Raw genomic sequence first — 24,198 nt, forward strand, 5'->3', positions numbered from 1 at the left:
AAAAGTCAACCTGACTTTCTGATCTTTTATCCAGATGTGCCACAAACTGCCTTATCAATAATTTCACTAATTTCAGAGTAAATTTCAGAATTATCTTTTTTGTTTTATGGGTTTTATTTATACCCTTAGTGTCTGGCTGAGGTGTTTTTTTTCTGACCTGTGAAAGGATTAATAGTGAATGATAATCATTATGAGTCATTAAGCTTTAAGACTTCTATATTAATCTGGGTGGTCTTAACCTTTTTTCCATCAAGGTATAATTTACGTATAGTAAAATCCACCGTTTTTCGTGCACAGTTTACAAATTTTGACAAACATATAGTTGTATCTCCTAGGAAGGATTAATTTTTTTCTTATTCTAATTTCATTGCTATTTATACCAGCTGTTTTTTAGTTTTAATATAATTTCCTGGCTGCATCAATGAAAATTGCTACTTGCTAGAGAAATTCAAAATACAGGCTTCTTAAACCCAACATTGAAACCGGGATAAGGACAGGCAGGCTGCCCTGCACAGTTATGGAAAGTGCACAACCCAACCCCAGAAGCATGCATTTGGTGAGTGGTGCCCCCTAGCATTAACTGTGCATAATTTGCATGGTGCTATGTAGTGGGTCTGAACATAACCACCAGTTTGAGAAGTCTGCAGAACTGTGATGATGTTGACAGTGAAACAGGAGATGTTTAAAATTTTTAAAAAGGAGTCCTCCATTTTTATGCCTTTCCTCCCACACTTAAAACGCTGTAAAGCGAGAACAGGAACCACTGAGCTCACAGCACAGACCATGCACCTATGTGAAAGAAGGGCAGTGTTGGCAAATGAGAACTGGTCCAGTAAAAAAAAAACAAAAAACAAAACAAAAAAACTTTCGAGACTCACTCCCCTGGAATCTTAGATCTGCATTTTGAAACCTTTCTCCTTATCTTTGCAAATGTTACATCCTTTTTCTAACAAACCACCATAGGTTCTTTAGATTTTCCTCTTTATAAGGCACTTAAGTACAAATGCCAGTTATCAAAAAAAAATTTTTTTTAATTAGATACTTACCTACATCTAGTTTGGACTAAGTACCATATGGCTTCCACTACAGAAAAATGTGGCAAAGCTAAATTCACAAGATCTCACTCCTCAAAGGCCTGTTTGGTCCACAAAAACCTAACATGGATCTTCCTGAAATTCAGTAATAACCTAGACCAGACAATAGGTAATGTCTGTTACAGCCGATGAAGACCTCCTTCTCAGGATTCCTTCCTGCATGAGCCTCTCCCCCAGTTCCCAAGAGAGCAGGGACCAGTTCAGTTGTGCAGAGGCCCTCCCAGAGCACTGCTATTCCTTCAGATTTCTGACATAAAAGGGCACCAAGGTTTTCTAATAGTTTAAGGGAAGATACTTTATTTCCATTATTTTGATACATCACCAAACTTCTTCAGTGAAAGAAGTTTCAACATTATACACACACTAGAAGAGAATTTATCTAAGAGGAAGTTGGCTCATTCTCCAAATTGGCTAATCAGCTGTAAAATAAATTTCATAGAAGCACTGGTGAGGAGATACAGAGTCCTAGGATAATAATAAGATTGCAGGTAGAAATGATGGGGGGGGGAAAAGAGGGTGGACTGTGTTCACTCAGGACTGGAGTATGCAAGACCTCTATGGGAGAGGGTCTCAGCCTACTCAGGGAACGGAACTGGCTGGAAGAAAGTGAGGGAAGAAAGGGATGAAGAACACCAGCTGAGAAAGTCAGCTGTTGAACTGCAGCTGAAAAGAAAGTAAATTCCAGAAAATAGTATACAGGCCTATCTCACAGGTTGTGGATGTGAAGAAAAGAAACAACAGGTAAGAAACAAGGGAGTATTTTACTCAAATGTCCCTGGATTTATCTTGACTAGACAGAACACCAAAACTGTTTGATACCTGACTAGAAGAGCTTATGTGTTGGGACTAAAATTCCAAGGCCCTACTGTTAAAGACCTACAAGAATCCTCAGAAATGCTCAATGTAACAACCACAATATAAATGTGGTGTTTTAAAGTTATCTACTGCTATATATGTAAATTGGAAACATCCTGATCAAAGAGGGATGCCAAGATATTTTAGTGCCTAATACATTATGGAATTCTAGGAAAATTCTCATAGTCATGACTCTATAAAGTAAAGCAATATCCAAGAGTAGGTAAGTACCGAATAGTGAATTAAACAAATAGTGACAGATGACAAATTTGAACACCATGTAAAATAGATTTTTAAAAGGCACATTGGTGCCACCTTTTGGCCAGATTAAATATTTACACAAAGTATGATCACATTTTAATTTCACAGCCTACTTCTGAGGGACACACACAACTGTTTAGTTCAAACATTGTATGAATAGGTTTAAAACTGTCCTCTTGCTTAATACATCCATGAATTTTAATAATCACATTTTTATATTTGAAAAAATAAGATAAAAGATAATACAAATAGAAATTTAATTCTGAATGAAAACACATCTCATACTCCATTAAGAATAGTATTAACTTCAGAGATGACTGGGACAAGAATCCTTAAAGTTTTTTTGTATCCTTCAGCTCTTGACAATCATCAGAAAACTTATTTTAAGCTTTTCTTTTCTTTTCTTTTTTTAATCTGGTTATTTTAAGCTTCTAGACCAGGATTAGACTCAGCACTCTTGACATTTTGGGCTGGATCATTCTGTGTTGTGGGGGGCTATCCTCTGCATTGTGAGATGTTCAGCTGTACCCCTCGCCTCTCTACCCACTAGATGCCAGAAGCACTTTCTCCCCCTACTCCCACCCAGGTGTGACAACCAGAAACATCTCCACACTGCCAAATGTCCCCATGGTGAGGGGGATCACCCAGTGTGATGGTTAACTTTATGTGTCAAATTGACTGGGCCATTGGGTACCCAGATATTTGGTCAAACACTATTCTGGATGTGTCTGTGAGGATGTTTCTGGATGAGATTAACATCTGAATCAGTAGATTAAGTAAAGTAGATTACCCTTTCATATGAATGGCCCTCATTCAATTAGTTGAAGGCCTGAATAGAACAAACAGGCTGATCCTCCTGAAAATACGGGGAACTTCTGCCTATTAGCCTGGACACTGGTCTCTTCCTGCCTTTGTGGGTCTCAGCTACAAAGTTTGGACTGGAATTACATCAGCGCCCCTCTGGGTCTCCACAGCTCGCCAACTGTAGATCTTGGGACCTCTTGCCCTCCAAATTTGCATGTCACTCTCTCTCTAAGACACACACACACACACACACACACACACACACACACCCTCTGTGGTTCTGTTTCTCTGGAGAACCCTGACCAACACGCCCTCGCTGAGAACCACTGTTACAGATTATGTTACTGGAGGACATAGAGAGTGTATAGGGAAGAAAGGAACAAGGCTAGAAACTTCTGGGACATAACTAGATATTATCTTTCTTTCTGAGATGGTGGTTGGGAAACAGTTGATTAGGACACCAATATTCTATTAACACAGATTATGGCCGGTAAGAATTGGGCTCACAGATGCATTTTTGTATCACACATCCAAAATGTTACCTGGCACAGAGACTACTTACCTCAACACTAGGAAGACAACATTTGCCAGACACTTCTGTAAAATAAGAACACATTTCATTTATAAAAGGTTTTATCATCATCACATTAATTTATTTGTCTTGATAAAGTATATGAAATTCGCTGTTTTCATTTCAAATAGAGGATACAAAATTTTGTGAAAGAATTTTTCTGAAGCAAACTCACAATACATTAGGTGGAAGAATTTAACCGTACAACAGAGTATTGATTTCAGTCTCCTGTATTTGCTATGTGTTGCTTGTACTGTGAAGATTTCTTCAGAGGGCCTTTTTAAAATTGTACAAGTTTTTGAAATCCAAGTTTCTTTGAAAGTATTTTAAGTTGATACTTGATTTAATCTGACTAAATGACTTTATTTGGCACAAAACAGAAGAGCTGATGATGACAGTTACTGTCAATTGCAGGAGCAATATCTACCAAGTAATCAAGTGAGACACAGATACACACTAAAGCACAAAGGATTCTCCCAGATCTTGAAGACAAAAATCACAATTTGTAATTCCTGTATTTAAGACATCCAGGCTTAGAACTGTGTAATCTCACCAGTTTTCATAAAGTCCAATCATACAAACACAGAAGGACAACAAAGAATAATAATTTATAGATTTCACTCTTAGGAATTTAAAAATTAATTATAATAAAATACCACAGAGCTACATTTAGTTTAAGACCACACAAAGATACGTTACATTATGAAAACTCTTCACCTCAATTACTACCAAAAAAAAAAAAAAAATCTCAAGGATCTGAGTTACAATATCAAGAATCTGCCTGTTCAAGTAAACATTAATGGAATTATACATTTTCAGACTCTTTTCCATGTTTAATATATATTTCCTTCAGTTTTAAGAGAAGCCTCTTCCAATCCTATTTTAATAAAACAATGAATTTCTATGTTACCCCTACTCCATTTCCTGTCCCCATCTACTTTTTAGATGAGCTACATCAAAGAAATGCAAATGATATTTTTTTTCTCCATTGCCTTTGTTCCTTTTCTTTTATGTAAATAATATGTTTGGGGGAACTTTCAATAAAGCTCCAATTGGCAAGGTTTCATTCTCTATAATGCCAAAGAGTTAATATCCTCCTTGCTAAAAGCTAAAGAGAAATACTATGATTAAACTACAGTAGGATAGGAATTCTAACACTGCTGTTTATAGAGTATTTGTAAAAAATAGAAAGAATTTTGTCAATTATTAAGTATTAAATAGTACATGATCACTTCTAGACATTCTAGAATTTATCAGTTGGAATACTGAAGTCAATAGGTTTAGCTATGGAATAAACAGTTTTATTTGTATGGTTGGTTTTTATCAATAATACTGATAGAACTTAACACAATTTTAATACAGTCCTCACAACACCCCTTTACAGATGGGAAATCAGAAAATCAGAGCAAGAAGTAAATAATCTCAAGAAATAATAAAAAAAATTGTTTTTTTAATAAGGCAGACTGCACTTATCAGATACTGAGTTCTGATAATATGCTGGTAAGGATAAACACTGAAACAGTCTGTTTTTCTGCAGAAAACAACTATATGTAGGATCTAGAAAGAAGGGAAAATTCTAAGCTGATCCAAGGGGAAAATGTCTGTTTCATATTTCCCTGATACATTGATTAAGGTGCACACAACATTTCTAGTTTTAAGAACTTGATAATCATTATGCAAACCATACTAATATGGCTAAGATTATAGCTCCATTTTGCAAGTGATGTAGTTAAAACTAAAGGGTTTAGTTAGGAGAACTTCTTTAATACAAAGTCAATTTTCTTACTGAGGAATCATATCTTAAAAAATATACTCAGGGCACAATTTTAGTCATAAAAGTTATTTTAAAAATATGCCTATTGAATGAATGAAAAAAAAAAAACCTGGTCATTCCTCACACCACTACTCACTGACTCTCAGGAATCCAGCTTTTGGAAATTTTTTCTATAAAATGAAGTAAACATTTTTCTACTTTCTAAAACAGAAAGAATATTATGAAGATGAAGGAAAGAACATTTACTTTGAATTCCTAATATATTTTTTGTTAAATTATTTTTATTTATTTATTTATTTTGGGAGGAGGTAATTAAATTTCTTTACTTTAATGGAAGTACTGGGGACTGAACCCAGGACTTTGTGCAGGCTACGCGGGTACTCTACCACTGAGCTATACTCTCCCCCCAGAATTCCTAATATTAAAAGTAACTTTATGAATAAGAATAAAAATACTGTTCATCCTCTTTTTTAATACCCATCAAAAGTAGATATATTTCTTCTTTAAATTAATGTCCATCATGGCCAATCAGCCACAAGCAAACTTGCCATTTCTCCAGATTCTGCCCTGCACAGCTTGCAACCCTGCCCACAACTCATATGCACACTGAGTCCTACCCTTTAGCTGTACACGTTTCTTGTGTCAAAGACTAATGACTGAGCAAGTAGGAAAGAACATAGAAGAAAAAAAATCAGAAAAAAATTGTTATCTAAATGAGGAAAATAAAATTTTATGTGAAGGAGGTTAGGGAATATATCCAGAATAGTCTAAAATACATGAAATCTATTTTGTGTTTATCCTATGAGATGAAATCTTTGAGGGTAGTATGAATTTGAATAATTCCTTAAATGATTTAAGATTAAGGTCAGATGAAGTTCTGATCCCAAAGAGCAGTACATTTGTCTTAATTACTCCCAACATAACTGACCCTGTATCAATAGCTACTTAGATTTCATTCTCAACATGTTGATCCTGACCCCAGGAGGCTTCCCTCCCTTGTCTAGGGCAGAAACTCAACCAGCTTAGACAAAGCCCATTGGTTTTCTTCGTTCGGTCCTTAAAAAAAAGTTATCACTTTATAATTCCCCTAAACTCACTGCTAACCCAGAGAAAACCTTTGTGCCCTTAGAATAAGCTAGATTACTCTTTGAGCTCCCTCCTGACTAAACTCTGATACTTGAAGAACTCTGATATTATCAGGAAATCTCAGAAACATACAGTCAGGAAGGAGATCAAAGAGGTTTTGTATGCAATTAAATTCTAAGCTAAATAAACCAAATTTATCAAATTTACTAATATATCTGTGAGGCTTAGAATTTAACAGGTACCATATGAAAAAGATGAGGCTATTTTGAAGCCTCTCTCTTTCATTACTCTTGACTATCTAGTATCTGAAACTAAACATCTTGGAAACCATTTAGAGCTACCCTCCGTGGTGAAGTTTGACCAGCTATTTCCCAGCTACATAGAGCAGGACACTCTACCATTCAGTCCATCAATTTTAATTTTTCTGCAGTTTTAGCTTTGTACGTTTCATCTTTATAAAAGAGAGTTAAGTTGATTCACGGAGGGAAGGCTATCATGGATTTTAAACATAGTTTTAGGACACTGACTGTATCTACTATGCTGGTTTTATGGAACAGAAAAAAGTGACAGTTGTGTCACTGAAAAATTACTTTTTCAAGTGACTGTTAGAAAATTAATGTCAACTCAGGCAGCCTAGAAAACCTTCTGACACTGAGGGTAAAAGATAATTTGTATTTTATCATTTTCTTTATCATTACATAAGCTCATATAAACCTCTGGTCATAAAAAGCTCAAGTTGCTCTTAAGGTTTTTAAGAAAACACTCTAGATTAAGGTTAACACTGGGGTGTTAGTCACCACAGACCTATCTGAAGCTGTCTCTGACATTGCGGGCTTCTCTGCTTATCTATGTACACATGTGTATCTTACTGTTTTTTTTCTTTAAGATTTTTTTGTGTGTGACTAACTCTTCTTTCAAATAAAATACTTTTATTGAAAATGAGGTATGCTCAGTGTGAAAAAATAAATAAAGCCATGTAAGATGCTGCAGAGCTAGTAAGTAACAAGTAATTTAAAACTACTCATGATTTGGTATAGCTATGCCTTAAAACAAACTTTTTATACATTACAACATATAGTTATGCATTAAAATAACTATTAATTTCTTATATAGCAGAAAACATTTTAAAATAATCCACACTAGAACTTAATTCATGTGGAACATTAGCCAAAAGTGAGAGTATAGAATATTTTTTAAAATAGGTTTCATTTATTTCATATTCAATTTGATTTTACAGATCCTATAGCCTGGAAAAACTTAGAAATTCTGTAAGTAACTATTGAATCTGAAGTTCCATATTTCCATACTGATTTCTGATGTCTAAATTGTGATTTAATTTATGAAAAGTTCACAGCCCTAAATGAAGGTTAAATTTTAGTAGTTATGCATCAATATATCTTACAATAAGAGCCAGTATATACAACCTTAAAACCAAGGATAAATGGCAAAGAAAATGCCAATAGAACTTGAGGAGGAAAATAATTTATGAATTAAAAAATGCATGTAAATTTTCTTTTTCAGAATTGGTATAAAAAATCCTGAAGAAGAAACTGCTACTCAACTAGGATAGTGTCCACGTTTTCTTGTGTGAGTTCTGACTCTAAGGCACAAGATGAGTCTAACTGTTCTTGCGACAAGCGAGACCCTTTCAGCGGGATATCAGACCAGCTGTCACAATACGGCTGAAATCTCTGGGCTAATACATTACCAAACCTTTGGCATCGGTTATATCTGTAAGATTTACCTTTGTGTGTATGCATGTGTTCCAGCAATTGGCTCTTTCGGAGAAATTTATGACCACAGATGGTACAGCTGATTTTTCTTTTCCTTGAAAAAGAAAAATTACAGTTTAATTCCACTGGCTCTGTGTCTTTGGAGATCAGAGACACTTGGCTGATCTGCAAAGGCTCAGTGGTGCCCTGGTTGGTGTGGTCAGGCTGCTGTTCATTCTCCTTGACAGTGAAGGGGCTGAGCCTGCAGCTTTCAAGAGACTCGCCATTTTCATTAAGTGGATGCACTTCGCCAAGGTCATTACTTTCCAGAATGGAAGCAGGGACACCAAAAGGGAGAGATCCAGACACGTGGGTATGGAGATGTTGTCTTAGATTACTTCGGGAATCAAAACGTTCCCCACAGTAATGGCATAAGTGTATTTTGATACCGCTTTCAGTGAATGTGGGGACTGTCACCTCTGATGAAGGTGAGGGATGGCTCTGGGAGGTCACAGATTCTGGGTCACATCTCTCCTGCTTGATGGACACTGGGGGCTTCTGGTGCTCCTCCAGGGCCTGGGCAGCAGGACGGGCCCTCTGCTGGTCTGCAGTGCCATCATCCAGCCCAATAGCGAGAGAAAGCTGCAACTGGGGGTGGTCACCCTGGACAGCAGCTCTGTTTCCATTGTTAGTGGAAGGAGCTTCTTTGACCTCCAGCCCTTGTTTGACAGCTGTTTTCTGGGTCGTTGAGATCTGAATGCCATATAAATTTGAGGACTGCACAGTCTCTGGTGAGAACACTTGATTCATTTCAGTTGCAATGTGAGAAAGGTAGTCAGCGTGAAGAAATCGAATCCCTTCCTCCAAACGACTATGATCCACAATCTGTTTTGGCCCTTTCCCCGTGTACATAATGTGCAACAAATAGCTGAATATGTCAGGTTGGATGTCAGTTGGTTGTATTTTTATGCATTCACTGTTAAAAACAAAAAACAGACCCACACAGAATGAAACAACCCAGTCGGCCTTTTAGTTAACAGTATACAGTCTTGGGCTAAAGCAATTTCTTTCCAAAAAGTTCTGACTTAGCAATCTGCCTTGATGAAACACAGCAATGAAAGCTTAAACTTTCATTGTATAGCAGTTTTATGGCCCAGCAAAAGTCTTCATGTATTCAGTCTACTGCCTAAAGTTAAGAAACATGGATATTCTGATTAGTTTGACATTTAATTAGTTACTCCTAAGTGAAATGCACTTATATCAAGTGCCAGAGGTAGACAAATGATGAATAAAATAGGTACCCCACTCTTAAGGAATTTAACAGTGTACTTTAAGTGTATATAACCAAAAGAACTAAAATCAGGGACTCAAACAGATACCTACACACCAATATTCATTACAGCATTACTCACACTAGCCAAAAAGTAGAAACAGTCCAAGTGTCCATCAACAGATGAATGGATAAATAAAATGTGGCATATACATACAATGGAATATTATCCAGCTATAAAGACGAATGAAGTTCTGATATACACTACAACATAGATGAACAGTGAAAACATTATGCTAAGTGAAATAAGTCAGACACAGCAGGACAAAGTTTATATGATGCCACTTATCAGAAATATCTAGAAAAGGCAAATTCATAGAGACAAGATCAGAGGTTACCAGGAGGCTGTGGGGGGTGGGGGTGCGGAGGATGGGGAGTTATTATTTAATGGGTTCAGTTTCTTTCTGAGGTGATGAAGAGTTTTAGAAATAGAAAATGGTGAGGGTTATACAACATCTGAATGCCTTTAATGCCACCTGAATTGTACAATTTAAAATGGTTAAAATGGTGAATTTTATGTTTATATATATTTTACTACAATAAGAAATAATTAAAAAACTCAAAGAGGTCTATCGGAATTGGTAATATTTAGAATTTAAATTCCACTAACCTTATTTTGGCTTCCAAACTATATTAATAAAATCACTCTTTTGATCACAAATGAATACAGGTATAACCCTGAAAAGCTTTAAATTAACCCTAAACCCAGTTTTCACATATGAATCTAGAATTCAGACAACAGATGGAAATAACTGTATAACAAGAAATCAGGAATCATGCTGCAAAATTAGAATAAAGACAACCTGATGGAAATGCTGGATGACAAGTAACAATGAAATCACTTACCTTCCCTGAAGCAAAAGTTTGTGACAATGCAGCAAAAAGCACTGGGTGTCAGTATGCTGGCAGCTCATTTCTTTAGTCCTGATTTTTTAGGATTCCCTCTTGTGTTTCACTCTTACCTCTGACCCACTCACTGCCATGGTCTGTGGCAGGGTTTTTAAAATACTGGCACAGAGGTGTTAACTGAGGAGTTTTAGTTGCTCAACAGAGATACCACAACACAGGGCTGCCACCTTTGTCTCTCCTAGATTTAGTTTAGCACGGTGCCTGGTGCACAACAGGTGCTTTAAGAGGTGAACCAACTCACAGCTCTTGGATGAGACTGATGTGAAGGCAGTGTTTCTAATCTGGTTTCTACACTGACACTTTAAGTCAGAGAGGAAACTATTTTGTGTGGCAGAAAAGGCTACGCATGACTTGTCCCTTACTCTAACCTCCTCTCCCTTTTCTGTCATATATTCCAATCATTCTGATCCACTCTGTTTTCTGAATGTGCTAGCCTGGTTCATATCTGCCTATGTTTTCATGTGTTTTTTCCCTCTTCTTGCAATGTACCTTTTTGCATTCCTCTACAACATCTGAAAAACTCCTCCTGCTCCTTCAAGATCCAGAGCCTCTGTAAAACCTGTTCCAAACTTTTCAAAATAAGGTTGCTGACACTCCATTCTACCTTGTCTGTCATAGACATCACATTAATTATCAATAGCAGCAGCTAACAGTGCAGAGCTCTGTTCTAAGCATTTTAATATTATTAATGCATTTAACTTGCTCAACACCACGGAATGGGTATACTACTCTGGCATTTTACAGAGAAGGAAATTGAGGCGCAGAGAGATTAATTATACTGCAATTATTTTCTTTACATTTGTTACCTCTCTATTGGACTATAAACTTTTTGAGGGCAGGGGCATAACTTACCCGTTACTGGGGTCTATCCAGCACAGTACCTGATGTATAAGTACTCAATAAATAGTTGAATGAATGAACAATTAAAATACATAATTGAAGCTGGACTCCTAAGTATTTTCATGTAAGTTCCTTTAAAAAAGCATCGACTGTTCTGTCACTTTCAACCTAGGATGTATTAAGACTACTCTTTACCAGGAGCTCAGAATCTGAATACCACCTCATAGCTCTCTCCCTACGGACCTATCATGTTGGGGTAATCTAAATTCAAAAAAACTTTTTGAAAAAATATTTGAAATAAATGACCTCTGAACTGCAATATGGAAGATAGGGTGGGTAGAACTATGACAATGAAAGTGTTATGGAATAGAAATCAACAGCTTAGTGATTAAGAGCAAAAATTTGCACTGGAGTTTGATGTATTAACTGTATAATCCTGGCTGGGCAAGTTACTTGACATCCAGTTACAGTTTCCTGTTCTCTAAAATAGTATGGATAACAGTAGAATTTACATTAGGTAAATACTAGTGCCTGGTTATGGGATAGGACTTCAATAAAGTTTCGCTATTACTGTTTGCATTCTTCTACCATAGATTCTACCCACTCAGTTTAATTAAGATGTATACAATTAAAAAAAAATTAGTATTTCCTAAGGTGACCCCGTAACAAATAATACCCAAAATGATGTTATAATAAGGTTTAGCTATATCACAATATTAAAAATTCTTCTGATTTACAAAAGCACATCCTTACCTTGTTTGGTGAATAAATATCATCTTGAAATAGTTAGAAAAAGCAGCAAGCACTGCTCTGTGAGCTTTGAAGTAAACATCTCCAATAGCAACTGTGCAATCACACAGAAAACCAAATTCTCGTTGCATGTTCAGCTGCTGCAGAAGGACAAGGCTATGGCTAGCTGTATCCATGGTGCCTCTAAGAAGAAGGACAACATAGGTTGTTTTTTTGTTTGTTTACAAAATTGGCTGTAGTTCACACAAACCTACAAGGTACAAAGAGACCTAAATTTAAATGACATTATTCAACAGTTTCCAATACTGTTAATTTTACCCCAAACCTAGCTAACATTAAATCCCACATCATGACGAACCTGCTGAAACCATAAAATGTGGCCTTGTTTTTTAACCCATTAAGAAGGTAGCTTGGTCAACTGACACAGTCGTGAAAGGAAGTCTGTCCTTTTTATAAATCTACGTGACCACAATGTTTCTAGTCCTCAGTCTCCTCACTGGAAAAATGGGAATAAGTTACTGATCCTTGCCTCAGAGTGAAACAAGGTAAGTTATGTGAAAAGCACCTTGTGATGTAAGGTATAATGTTAGCTATAAATGTTAAAAACATAACAGTGTGCCCTGGCTGGGGTAGGTAGTGCTGTCACTGCTCCTTAGGGATCCTCTGTGTGCACTGGGGACACTGGCCTCCTGACCAGCATACAATGTTTGGGAAACTTATCACAGTAAGTCCAGAAGCCCTTAAAATGGATGTCAAGCCATATCCCCAGATTCACATGGGGCCCAAGAGGCCCATGGGAAAGAATCTAAACCCCAATTTTAAATGGACTCAGATACATATAAGAATGGAGGTTCCCAAAGAAGTAGAACACAGGATGGGACCACTGGTCTCAGGGGGAAAAACTGTGCATGAGGGAGAAGATGCAAAAGAATTCTGGCGGAGAAGTCTAGCGTGAGCAGCAAGAACATTCAAGAGTGCCCTGGGAGGTGGGAGGCTCTGCCACCTTCTCTGCCCCAACTGTGCAGAAAGCCCTGGTGCTTTAGAGAGGAGGCAGCTGTGGTATAAAGGGCATCACTGCGGTGCTAGAAGAATGTCCTCTAGAAGAGGAGATCCTGAAATAAAAGAATGAAGTTTTCTCACTAAACAAGCGAGACCAAGGTCTAAGGAGGTCAGTGATGAGAGTGTGGAGTTAGCTGTCTGGAGACTGGCAGTAGCTTGTGCAGCAAAACGCTGAGTGATGGACAATATAATAAAAATAGCTAACAGTTTAATGCTTCCTATGTGTCAGGCACTTTTCACTCATTTAATTTTCAATACAGCTCTGTGAGAAAGGGAATACTCAATGCACCTTACAGGTGAAGACATAATCAACAGAGAGTTAATCTACCCAAGTCACACCGCTAGTAAGTGGCAGAGCAGGGGATTCAAACCCAGGCACTGGGCTCCAGAGCCCAGATGTCCTCCCTCCCCACCTCCCAGGGGGAACGTGACCCAGCAACTGAGGGCACCTAGGGAAAGTCTATACATCATGGCTCTGGGAAGCCTCAGGAATATGTGGAAAGAAGAATCAGGGAAAACCCAGATTTCCTGCTGCTTAAGCAAATGTGACACAGCAAGACAAATGTTTATACTTATTAGTGGATAAAATCTAGATTATAACTGGTAAAGATAAAAGTAATTACTACTGATAATAGGTTAAATCTATTTTTATTAAAACTACAAATTTACTGTACTAATATGGAATAATTTCCAAAACGTATTCAGTAAAAAAAAAAGCAAAATATAAAATTGTGTAGAGAAGACTACTATTTATGTAAAAGTGGTAGAGTAGTTATTTTATTTTTAAAGGTTTGTGTACACATCTCTGGAAAGGTTCAAAGAAACGAGTTTCACTTCTGGGAGGGAAACTAGGGAGTAAGGAGTTAAGGGTGGGGGGAACTATACTGTTTGAACTTAAAAAAACAACTTGTATGGAAGTTTAATATAATAAATACATACCTACATGATTCCTTTTTCCCTCAGTTTCTAAAATTATGAAATATTTCAGATAGGCAAGTAGGTAAAGAAAATAATGTCATCCCACCACCCCCACCCCCACCCCGGGCACCAAAAGTGAACATTACAAACATGGTAGAGATCTCCTGGCATCTCTCCCTCTTTCTATCCTCTCACCCACTTTGCCTTCAAGATTAACCACTGCTCTGATTTTGGTGTTTATGACTCTCTTGTACATTATCATATTCTGTATATAACCCTTAAGAAGGTATGGTATTGTTCTGCATGTGTTAAAATTTTATATAGGTAATTAATATTGTACTTTAGGAATCCTGCAGCTTGCTTCTTTTAACTCTACATTCATACATTACTTTAAAAAAATCCTACCTAACATTAACAGTTTCCCCTATTCCTTCCCCCAAGTAAAAAAGAATTAAAACCAAAACTCATACCCCTTACTATCTCACTTTAAAAGCCTTTAAGCTGCAATGAAATGACAAGATAACAGAACCTACAGAGACTTGAGCCTATCTTCTAAGAATATAAACAAAAATCCGAGTTGTGGGCATTGTTCCAAAAGGCCATTTAACAAAATGTCATTATTATGTTTGCCACATTTTTCTGATTCTAAAATCCACCAATTTATAGAGAAACTAAAAAACCAAAGTAAAACTGTATATTGGAGATTGCAGTATGTGAAAAACATGTCTTAGTTTTAATAAAATGGTTCAAATTGAAGTACCTTAAATCAGTCTTACAAATTATCTCAACCCCCTCCTCCAAACTGACTATACCTCAATAAAAAAAACCCCTCAGTTCATAAACATTTTCACCAGTTCTTTCTATATATAGATATATATACATAATGCATTAGTATAATGAACTATTGAACCATGTGGAAATGAAAATAGCACAATAAAAAGCCACATATACAAAAATCTGTGGTTAATGGTCTATGAGTAACAGTTAAATTCACTTAGAGAATAAATATTATTTGAAGATAAATTTAATAAAGAAAAAAAATTGAAAGCATGCATTGGCCAAAACATGGGGACAGGAAAAAATTACACTGATGCTGCAATCAAGAAGATAACAGGGGAGATAAAATGTAAAACAAAGTAATTACAACATGAAGCAAAAGTGATAAGGGCCATAGGCAGCTGAAGAAAATACTATGAGAGGGAGATAAGTGACAGGAAATCCAATGAAAAATAATCTATTTGAACTGGATCTGGAAAACAGGCAGAAAATGAACATAGCGTTGTAGGCAGAAAAAAACAGACTGAGTGAAATTACAGGGAGAGGTATGAATACATAGATAACTGAAGATTTCAGTTTGGCATAGAAAAAAACACAAGTAGGTGAATAAAAAGAGATGGGGGTCAGGTCACCGAGGGTACTTAATGCCAAACTAAAAGCTACGACAGTTGTGTTTGAAATGGAGAACTATATTAAGATACATTTTCAGTGGAGGGAGAATAAACAGCACAGAGTGAAACTTTTGATTCTGGAATCAGACAGCGTGGATTAAAATCCCAGTTCTGCCATTTAGCTGTGTGATCTTGACAAGACACTTAACTCTCTGGCCCTCAGTTTCACTTGTAAAATATGGATAATTACAGTTTTTACCTCACAGATTATTACACACATTTAATAAGACAATGCATATCAGCACTTAGAAACAGGGGGGCACACGGTGAATGTTCAATAAATACCAGTTACCATCATCACCATCACTGGGCCTGTGAATCAAGACTGCTCTAGTAGCAACATATAAAAAAGATTAACAGGCGAAAGGCCTGGAGAAATAAAGACCAGAAAGAAGCCTACTGCAATGTCCAAATAATGGCCGTGGGAATAGAGAAAGGAACACAAGAAGATATGCCAGATGTAGAACTGGCATGACTTGGCAGCAGACTGGATGTGGCCAGCCACAGAGATCGAGTCAAAGGTGGGTCTCAGAATTCCAGCTTAGGTAACTGGAAAAATTAATTCATTCCTTCGAGTCCCATTTGCAGAGTAACTGCCATGTACTAGGTGTTGATATAAAGGCAGCATCCCAGAATGCCACAGGAAAGGCATAGAAATTGGCTTGGTAAGAGAGGAGTTTCATTTTGGACAAAGTGAGTTCAAGGTACCCCCTCTAGAACATCTAAGTAGAAATGTTTAGTTATCAGTGGAGACCATAAGCAGCACTGGGACTCTAGAGAGAGCAGGGCTAGAGAGGGAGAGAAACAACAAGGCTGCAGTCACCAGAAGCGGATGGGACTATTGAGTGAAATAAGAAGGGGAAAAAGCTAGGACTGAATCCCTGAAAAACAAGAACAGATATAACTGGACAGAAGAAGAGACATTAAAAAATACATGTCATTGAGGGAAGTGAAGGAAAGGTGAGAACCTTGGCAGGTGGAGGTGGCAATGGTATAAAATGCTGCAGAGAATGAGGAAGAGGCCTATTACAAACACCCCCAAGTGTGCTGACTTCTGACAACAGTTTGGGAAAGCAGCAAGAGCAAAATATGACTGCAGGGGGATGTTAGAAACCAGAGGCCATAAAGGGTAGCTATAGATAGAACAGGACATTAGGGAGCTGCAGATCAAAGACTTGCAGGCTGAAGAGGGGTGGAATCTCTAGATGTCAGAAGGAATGTAATCAAAAGTTTAAGTGTAGCAGTTAGTCATGGAGGAAAAAAAGGATCTCTTTCTCCAATAGCGGAAAGGAGATGGTTGAGGTAAGCAGAGAGAATTTGAGAGTACTCTTAGATGGCACTGATTTACAAACTATGAAGTCAGTCCATATGGAGAGGGGAGAGGTGAGTTTAGGCCTTGAAAGAAACCTAGCGTATTAATCCCTGAGCTAATACAGAGTGTTGAAGTTTATAGAGAACTTTCACACACAATAATTTCTCTTTCTGATTCAGATGAGATCATTTCTATTTATCTTCAAGTTCACCATCATTTCTAATCTGTTGACCCATTTCTTATTTCAGATATAGTTTCAAATCTAAAATTTTCATCTCATTCTTTCTTAGTTTCTATTTCTCTGCTGAGATTTCCTATTTGTTCACACATTACCACCTTATTTTGCTTTGCTTGCACATAGTTATAATAGCTGCTTTAAATCCTCTCTGCATCATCTTGGGGTCAATCTCCATTCATTAGGATGAGTTTTCTGTTTCTTCTTATGTTTAGTCACGTCGGATGATATCATAGACATTGTAATTACTGCAGTAAAGACTCGAGGTACTGTACTGTTCTTCCAAAGAGTACTGATGTTTTTGTTTTGTTTTTTGCAAATCAACTAGTCTGAACTTAAACTCCAAGTTCAGCTTTTTTAGTGTTAGGTGTGCTGTTTGGAGGTTGTGCAACACACTTAAACGTTCAGGGGTTGGCAAGAGATTCAAGTTGAGTTTATACACAGAATTTGGGGTTCCCCCAACATCCTTTCTAGGATTTTCATCCTTACTTTCCTCCTGTGTAGTAACTCTGAACTCTGTCCTCTTTTCTTCAAGCAAGTAAGACTACAAGTTATCATAGTTTTAGCCATCCCATCATGTCACCAACTGGGGCCTTCTCTCATGCTAAAAGCCATAAAAATGGAAAATTATTCATGGCCATTTCCTTCTTCATGGTGTATACCACATTCCAGTTCCTGCTTGCTTTTTGTCACTCTCAAGTGCTATCTAGTTGTTTTTTAAACTTTTTTTCAAGTTTATGGTTTTTATCCGCAGAATTGTTCTGATAGGGACTACTCAGCCATTCATTGCCCTTCATCAGCAGTTCTAAAAAGTTTTGGTTTCAAGATCCACTTACACTCTTAGGAAAAGTATTAAGGACTGTGAAAAACTGTTGTTTATGTGGGTTATATTTACCAATATTTACCATATTCAACATTGAAAATTTTTTAAATTTAAATATATTTGAAATAATAGTAAACCCATTATATACTAATATAAATAACACACTTATTCTAAAAAATAGATATTTTTTTAAAGTGAGAAGGGTGGCATTGTTTTATATTTTGCAATCCTCTTTAATACCAGGCTTTAAAAAATACAGCTGGGTTCTTTTCTCTGCTTCTGCATTCAGTCTGTTGCCGCATGTTGCTTGGCTCAAATGTATTAAGATAATTTGGACTTGGCAAAGGGGAAATACTTGTAAACCCACCGAAAGGCTTTCAGGAACCTTCGGGGTCCTTGGACCTCACTTGGAGAACCTCTGCCCTACATTATCTTTTTTTGAACCTATAAGGTAGTTAAGTGGGTGCTATATTATTTCCATTTTAAGTTTAAGAAACCATAGGTTCAGAGAAGGCAGGAAAGATACCCAAAGTACTAGCTATTATATGGCGCTGTTTAATTCAAGTCTGACTTTAAACTCAGTGCCTTTTCTTCAAAAGCCCTATCAAGAACTTTCAATATATATACTGATGCAGATTTTGCAAATACACTGAATCAAATTAGGAGGGTAAATGTTCCAAATTTATAAAATAAAAATAAACTCAGATCTGTTAAAAAAACCTCATAAACATAGTAAGTTCATTCAAACGTGTTTGCATAATAGACCTTTCATGTTTTAAGGCAGTACAACCAGATTTCACCTCATGTTAATAGAGCTAATACATTACAAAGTTATTCAAAACATTTTTTTCATATATGCAAAGATATTACTAAACCATCAAATTTATTCCTCCTAACCTTGTAAGGCAACTATCCTTTTTTTTTTTAAATTGAAGTATAGTTGTTTTACAGAACATTTTCTAATACAACTTACTTTATAAGTTATTAGCTAGGCTTTTTTTAAAGTTTTTAAAAAAATTTTTATTTGTTTTTTTGGGGGGTTAATTAGGTTTATTTATTTTAATGGAGGTACTGGGGACTGAACCCAGGGGACCCTACTACTGAGCTATATCATCCCCCTTAGCTAGGCTTTTTATACAGCCTTTGCTCATCATTTTTTGACCACGCATTTTATTTTCTCTAGTATGTGGAATAGCCAAAGTTTCCTATGTATACAGAAAGATCTTAGAAGTTGCATTTGAGAATTTTTGTGGAAATTTAAAATGTGAGGTTGCAGAAAAATAATCATTATATTTACAAATACTATAGTCAAAATGTAACAGTGCTACATCTTAAAATGCTTCATCTGTTATTAGAGTGGTATTTACAATAATAGTAATGATATTTAAGAGAGACTACAAAAAACCTGTTTACTTTCTAGATTGTAGTAACTCTGGATTAGCTCAAACTAAGTAAGCTAGCACAGCTTTTTTAAATTCAAAGTTAGCTTGATAGGGAACATCGTTGATTTTTATTTAAAAAAATCTATTACATTAGTTAGACTGGACTCTCAGATCTCTGATAGCCAAGATGATGTCCTAGAATACAGTTTTTCATTCTTGCAGGCTCTAAGAATCTTTCATAAAAGAAGAAATAAAAGGAGTAAGACATCTGTTTCTCTGGAAAACAAATAGTCTTAGATATTTTCTTTGTGGTTCCTACCACTGTGACTTTATTATTAATTATCATTAAGAAATGGAGACAAGAAAGTTGACAGAGAAATGTGTACAGCTTTTTTGAGATACTTACTCATGGCTATAAATACAAAGGTAAAAGCAGAAATATTCAAAGCACCACATAATAAAAGGCTTTATACAATGATTTTAACGTTTTAATGGTATTTTCAGATGATTGTGGAGAGAGAAAGAACATTTGCAGAAATCATTTCATCCTGGAATAGTGGCTCCAACTTCTGACTGTATACTAAAACCTTCCATGTAGAGTTGTACTGTTGCCTGAGTCCTACACTAGAATTGCTGATGAGGCGCAGATCCCTTTTAAGCTCCTCAGGTGATTCTAATATAATGCCTTAATTAGGAACCACTGCATTAGAAGAACAAGGGACCAAGGAAACCCAAGAGACTATTTCACACTCTAAAATTACAGAAAAAAGGAAGCAATTTCACGAGAAGTGCTCAAAATGCGGGAATTATCCCAGTTTCATTAAATGAACAAAAATCACCAACTGTAATTCTAATTTTAACTTTAAACTAAAAAAATTAGCCAGATTAAGAAACAGAAATACTCCCACGCTCGTAGGATGGATTCTGGGGGCAGATGAGGAACACACCATTTTCAGACTTTCTAAAAAAGTATTTAGGAGAAAGGTATATTTACTCTCTCATATGCCATTACATCTATTTTCATATCTGAAAATGACACGGGAAGTCCAAATCTGAAAATTATTGTTTGAAGTAAAATCTGCAGTAATTCTAGGCCTCTGCTTATGAAAATCACTAAGAATGTAAAAGAAAAGGGTAAGCAGCAACGTGGTGGATGATACAGGAAGAGCAGTTATGCTCTAGAAACCTTTAACGGAACAGGGGAACGTTAGTTTGGGGCCTCCCGCCTGTTGGCAGACACAGCCAACCTACTACATCTCTAACCCCCATCTAACCAACATGTGGGATGCCTGATAAAGCCGCAACACCCGGCAAACAAGAATGCTAACACCAGTGAGTGCAAATTACTACTGAACCTAAAAAAATCAGAACTCTGTAAAGGAAAGGAAAAGATTCTTCTTAATCCACTAAAAAAAAATAAAGACTGCATTTCTGAAAGAAAAAAATAAACTAATCAAAGCAGGAGAAACTTGGAAAACAACAATGCTAGTATAGACCTAGAATATAGTACAAACAAGGATGATTACAACTTCTGAATATAGGTGAACCAATACTTCCTTTGCCATGGAACGTTCCACAAACACGTTATCCACATGGGCTAATGAAACCCTTTGCTTAAAGTGCCTTTTTCAGAAGGAACAAAAAGTCATTGTATGATTGATTTGTAACCAGGGAAGAAATGAATTAGAAAATTTTTCAAAAATAACTAACTTAACACTATAAACATTTTTTTCTCCAGGTGAGGTTAAAAGAGAAAAAAGTTCTGCTAGCAAGGAAAAGCAACCAATAATTCTGAAATTGATGTTTGCTTCAAACACTTTCTCTCCTCTTCCTCCATTCTCTCTAAGCAAGTTCAAGTAGCAATATCTTTTTTATGTTAGAGGAAATACTGTTCTAGTCATTATCAATAGCTGCTATTATAAAGAGTAGATACTATTTAAGGCCTATGTGCTAAATGCTCCATGTATATTATCTCTTTTAATCCTCACCATGACTATACATATTATTTTTATTTCCATTATACAGATGAGGAAAAACCTAAGCTTAGGACACACAACTAGCAAATAGTATAAAGTGGAGATCAAAAGCTACGTCTGACTCCATAGCTGGTGCTGGTTAACTATAAACTGGAACAGTATTTTTCTTAGCATTCGTCACATGCAATTTGGAATAAAGAAGCAGAAAGGGGGCACAGGAAGTGGTGTAGAAGTACTTCATAATTTATCAAGATAAGAGCACCTGCACTGCTTTTTAAGACAAGAAGAAAACCCTGCAATAATATAAAGCCCTCAACTCTTTTCTGGCCCTGTTATTACTAAAATGGGCAAATTTTTCTTTAACAAGATGGTCAAGCATCACCTACGGACCATAGTAAATAAATCACTTTGGTTCAGTGGTGGGGAGGGCATTATGCAACACTTCCCAGCACAGCTCTGGCCAGGATAATTTATGGCCAAGGCACTTGGGCCCCTCCTCCCCAGCTAGACAGCCTGGCTCCTTCGCAGTCCCCTCAGGAGATAGGGTGGAAGCACACAACTCCACTTTCTAAGGCACAGAGGGCAGCTGAAAGTCCTGCTCAGCTTCTCTGGGCAACCACAGGCGCCAATAAATCAGCCACAGGCGATTCTCTCATCCCCTTCCCGGCTGAAGTGGTAGCAAGATCTAACGCAAATGAGCACTGACCAGACGTGGGAGATAAAGTGATCTAGGCTTCAATATTCTACTGCAAATGACAGCATCATCGACGACAGGTAACTCTATGAGCCTGTTTCCTCGTTTGTAAGATGGAGACAATACTAACCCCTTTTCGTAAGTATTAAAAATTCATCTATGAAAGCAGCTAGGCACTGCCGGTACTCAATAAACAGCAACCAAACCTGAGGAGCATCCACCTCCACTACCTCCAAATAAGACATTCAGGGCAGGGCTGGGCAGAACGGTGTTGCAAGTCATGCGAAGTCTCCTCTTTGCTTGCTGGCCATCCTTGTGATGTTCCACTGCTTCCTGATAATTTCCCAGCCATCAGAACCCATCTATTCTACTTCCTAGCCATCAGTGTTCTGTTCCCTATTAAGGAGCTGATGTCTGATAATGGATTAATAGTTTACCCTTAATAAAAACATCATGATTGCTAAAGAGGTCTTTTGATACCTTTACCCAAAGAAGCAACCAATGCTACAAATCCTGTTATTCTTGCAGAGAATAGGGCTGAATATTTTGGGGGGTGGGGGTGGGATGGGCTTTGAGCTCTAAAGCACATTAAAAGGAAGTTTATTCCACCTAGACACAGTGCCAACCCTATTCCTTAAAATACCAGAGCCCTCACACACTGGCCAAGACTGATTTCTCAATAACCGACATCAACTGAAGTGTAATCACCTCTGGCAGACTGTCTTTACAGTAGTGTGTTAAACTGGCAACGCACGCCTGGTTTGGTGGAGAGCGCAACGACCAAGGAAGGCATCTAGAGCCTCGGAGTCCAGTTACTGAAGAGGTGTAGGACTTCGATCAAGCTACACACTTTTCGGCCTGGTGGTCTCATCTGTAACATGAGAGATGAACTGCATTTTCCTGTTAGGCCCCTTTCAGTTTTAAAATCGGTGATTCTAAGTGTACTTTACACACTTGACAAAATCCTGGGAGACTCAACAGCTCTGCCAAAGAGACTTGAGTCTCAAGAGAATTCACGCCAAATTTAATCCCTTGGGGGGAAACGGGTGTTAATTTATGAAACATGTTAGCTGCTGTCAAGTTCCAGGTACAAAGCCAGGCGCTGCCGAAACAACTTGACAACAGCTTGATTTCTCCAAATAATGAGTGCTAGGGAAGGCAGTGATGGAGCAAACTTTAAGGAAAGACTGGAATTGCTCAGAATCAGATTAATATAATCTGAAAAAATAAAAATGAATTATGCGGGTGGGGGCCCTTTCTGCCCTAGAAACGGGGTGATCACAAACGAGGGTAGGGAAGGAGAGGGAGGACAGTAGCCGTCGCGTCTCGCAGGTGGCACCCAGAGACCCTCCCACTTGCGAGAAGGGTCGGGGGCGCGGCTGCCTGGGGAATGCCGCAGGCCCGTCGGGGCTTCCCGCGCGGGGACGCACCCCGGCCCGCAGCTGAAACGGTTCCGTGCCTTTGCCGCGCCCCCGCGCGCTGTCCCAGCCTGCATCAGGCCCCGGCAGCCGCTTTATGCGGGCAGCGAAGGGCGGCTCTGGATATCCTCGGCCCAGTTCTCACTCCGGTTGCCATTTTCCTCCTGGGCCCTGATTGACATCTCAAACGGACCAAAAACACCCCTCTCCCCAGCTACTTGCATCTGTCCCGCGACCGACGCAGCTGCAGGCCGCCGCCCAAGGTGGCTCGCGGCGGGAGGGACTGAGCCCGGGGCAGCCCACAGGGGCCGGGCCGCGTCGCTTACCCAGAGGCCGCCGCGGCGGGCGGGCGGCCGGCCGACTCCTCCGTGCGGGAGGGGCGGCTCCCGCGCCGCGTACGTCACGCCGCGGCGCCGGCTCACGCACCCCGCGGCCCGCTCTCGCGCGGCTTCCCGCTCCAGCCGCCCCGCGAAGGGCCACGTGACCGCACGCCTGGTAGCTGGGGAACCAGAAGCGCGGGGGCCGGGGTGTGCGTTCGTGCGTGCGTGCGTACGTGCGCGCCTGCCCGCCAGTCAGCTCAAGTGGCCAGGCCGGGGTCGGCTCGCAGTCCGGGCGCCGCAGCCCCGGTCTTTAGTCGTGACTCTGTAGGCGGAAGCGTGGAGATGAGCTTGAGCGTCACAGGCTCCCCACACACAACCGCGTGACCTGGGGACTTTCCCCAGGGTGTGCAAAAGCATGGGCACCCCCTCAGTTCTGGGGTGGGGGCGGGGTAGGATGCGCCCGCGTGTTTGCGGGGAGAGGGGTGAGGGCGCGGGGCCAAAGAAGCTAAGCCACGGGAGCCAGGGAGGGGAGGCGCGCTGGGCGGGGTGGGGCATGGCGGGGGAAGTGACTCAAGGCCAGAGACGGACAGGCCCACGGAAGGCAGAGGTGGGGGGAGCGCGGGGAAT

At 38.7% G+C, this 24,198-nt stretch overlaps 1 protein-coding gene across 5 annotated transcripts in view; it reads right to left on the minus strand.

Annotated features, from left to right (window-relative positions):
- Positions 1–24,115, minus strand: part of ZBTB25 (zinc finger and BTB domain containing 25) — a 39,987-nt gene extending 15,872 nt beyond the window's left edge. Inside the window, exons 1-4 of one of the 5 annotated variants that reach the window (XM_064486020.1) lie at positions 22,542–22,741; positions 11,990–12,169; positions 8,190–9,133; positions 3,577–3,611 (exon numbers count right to left, since the gene is read on the minus strand). In XM_064486020.1, the coding sequence (XP_064342090.1) occupies positions 3,577–3,611; positions 8,190–9,133; positions 11,990–12,162 (1,152 nt within the window). In that variant the 5' untranslated portion in view covers positions 12,163–12,169; positions 22,542–22,741. The other 4 variants (XM_031453860.2, XM_031453867.2, XM_010976654.3 and 1 more) reach the window with 4 other exon arrangements.
- Between the last annotated feature and the right edge of the window lie 83 nt (positions 24,116–24,198).

The sequence above is a fragment of the Camelus dromedarius genome, chromosome 5 (genome assembly GCF_036321535.1).
Source record: "Camelus dromedarius isolate mCamDro1 chromosome 5, mCamDro1.pat, whole genome shotgun sequence".
In the NCBI taxonomy this organism is placed as follows: domain Eukaryota; kingdom Metazoa; phylum Chordata; class Mammalia; order Artiodactyla; family Camelidae; genus Camelus; species Camelus dromedarius.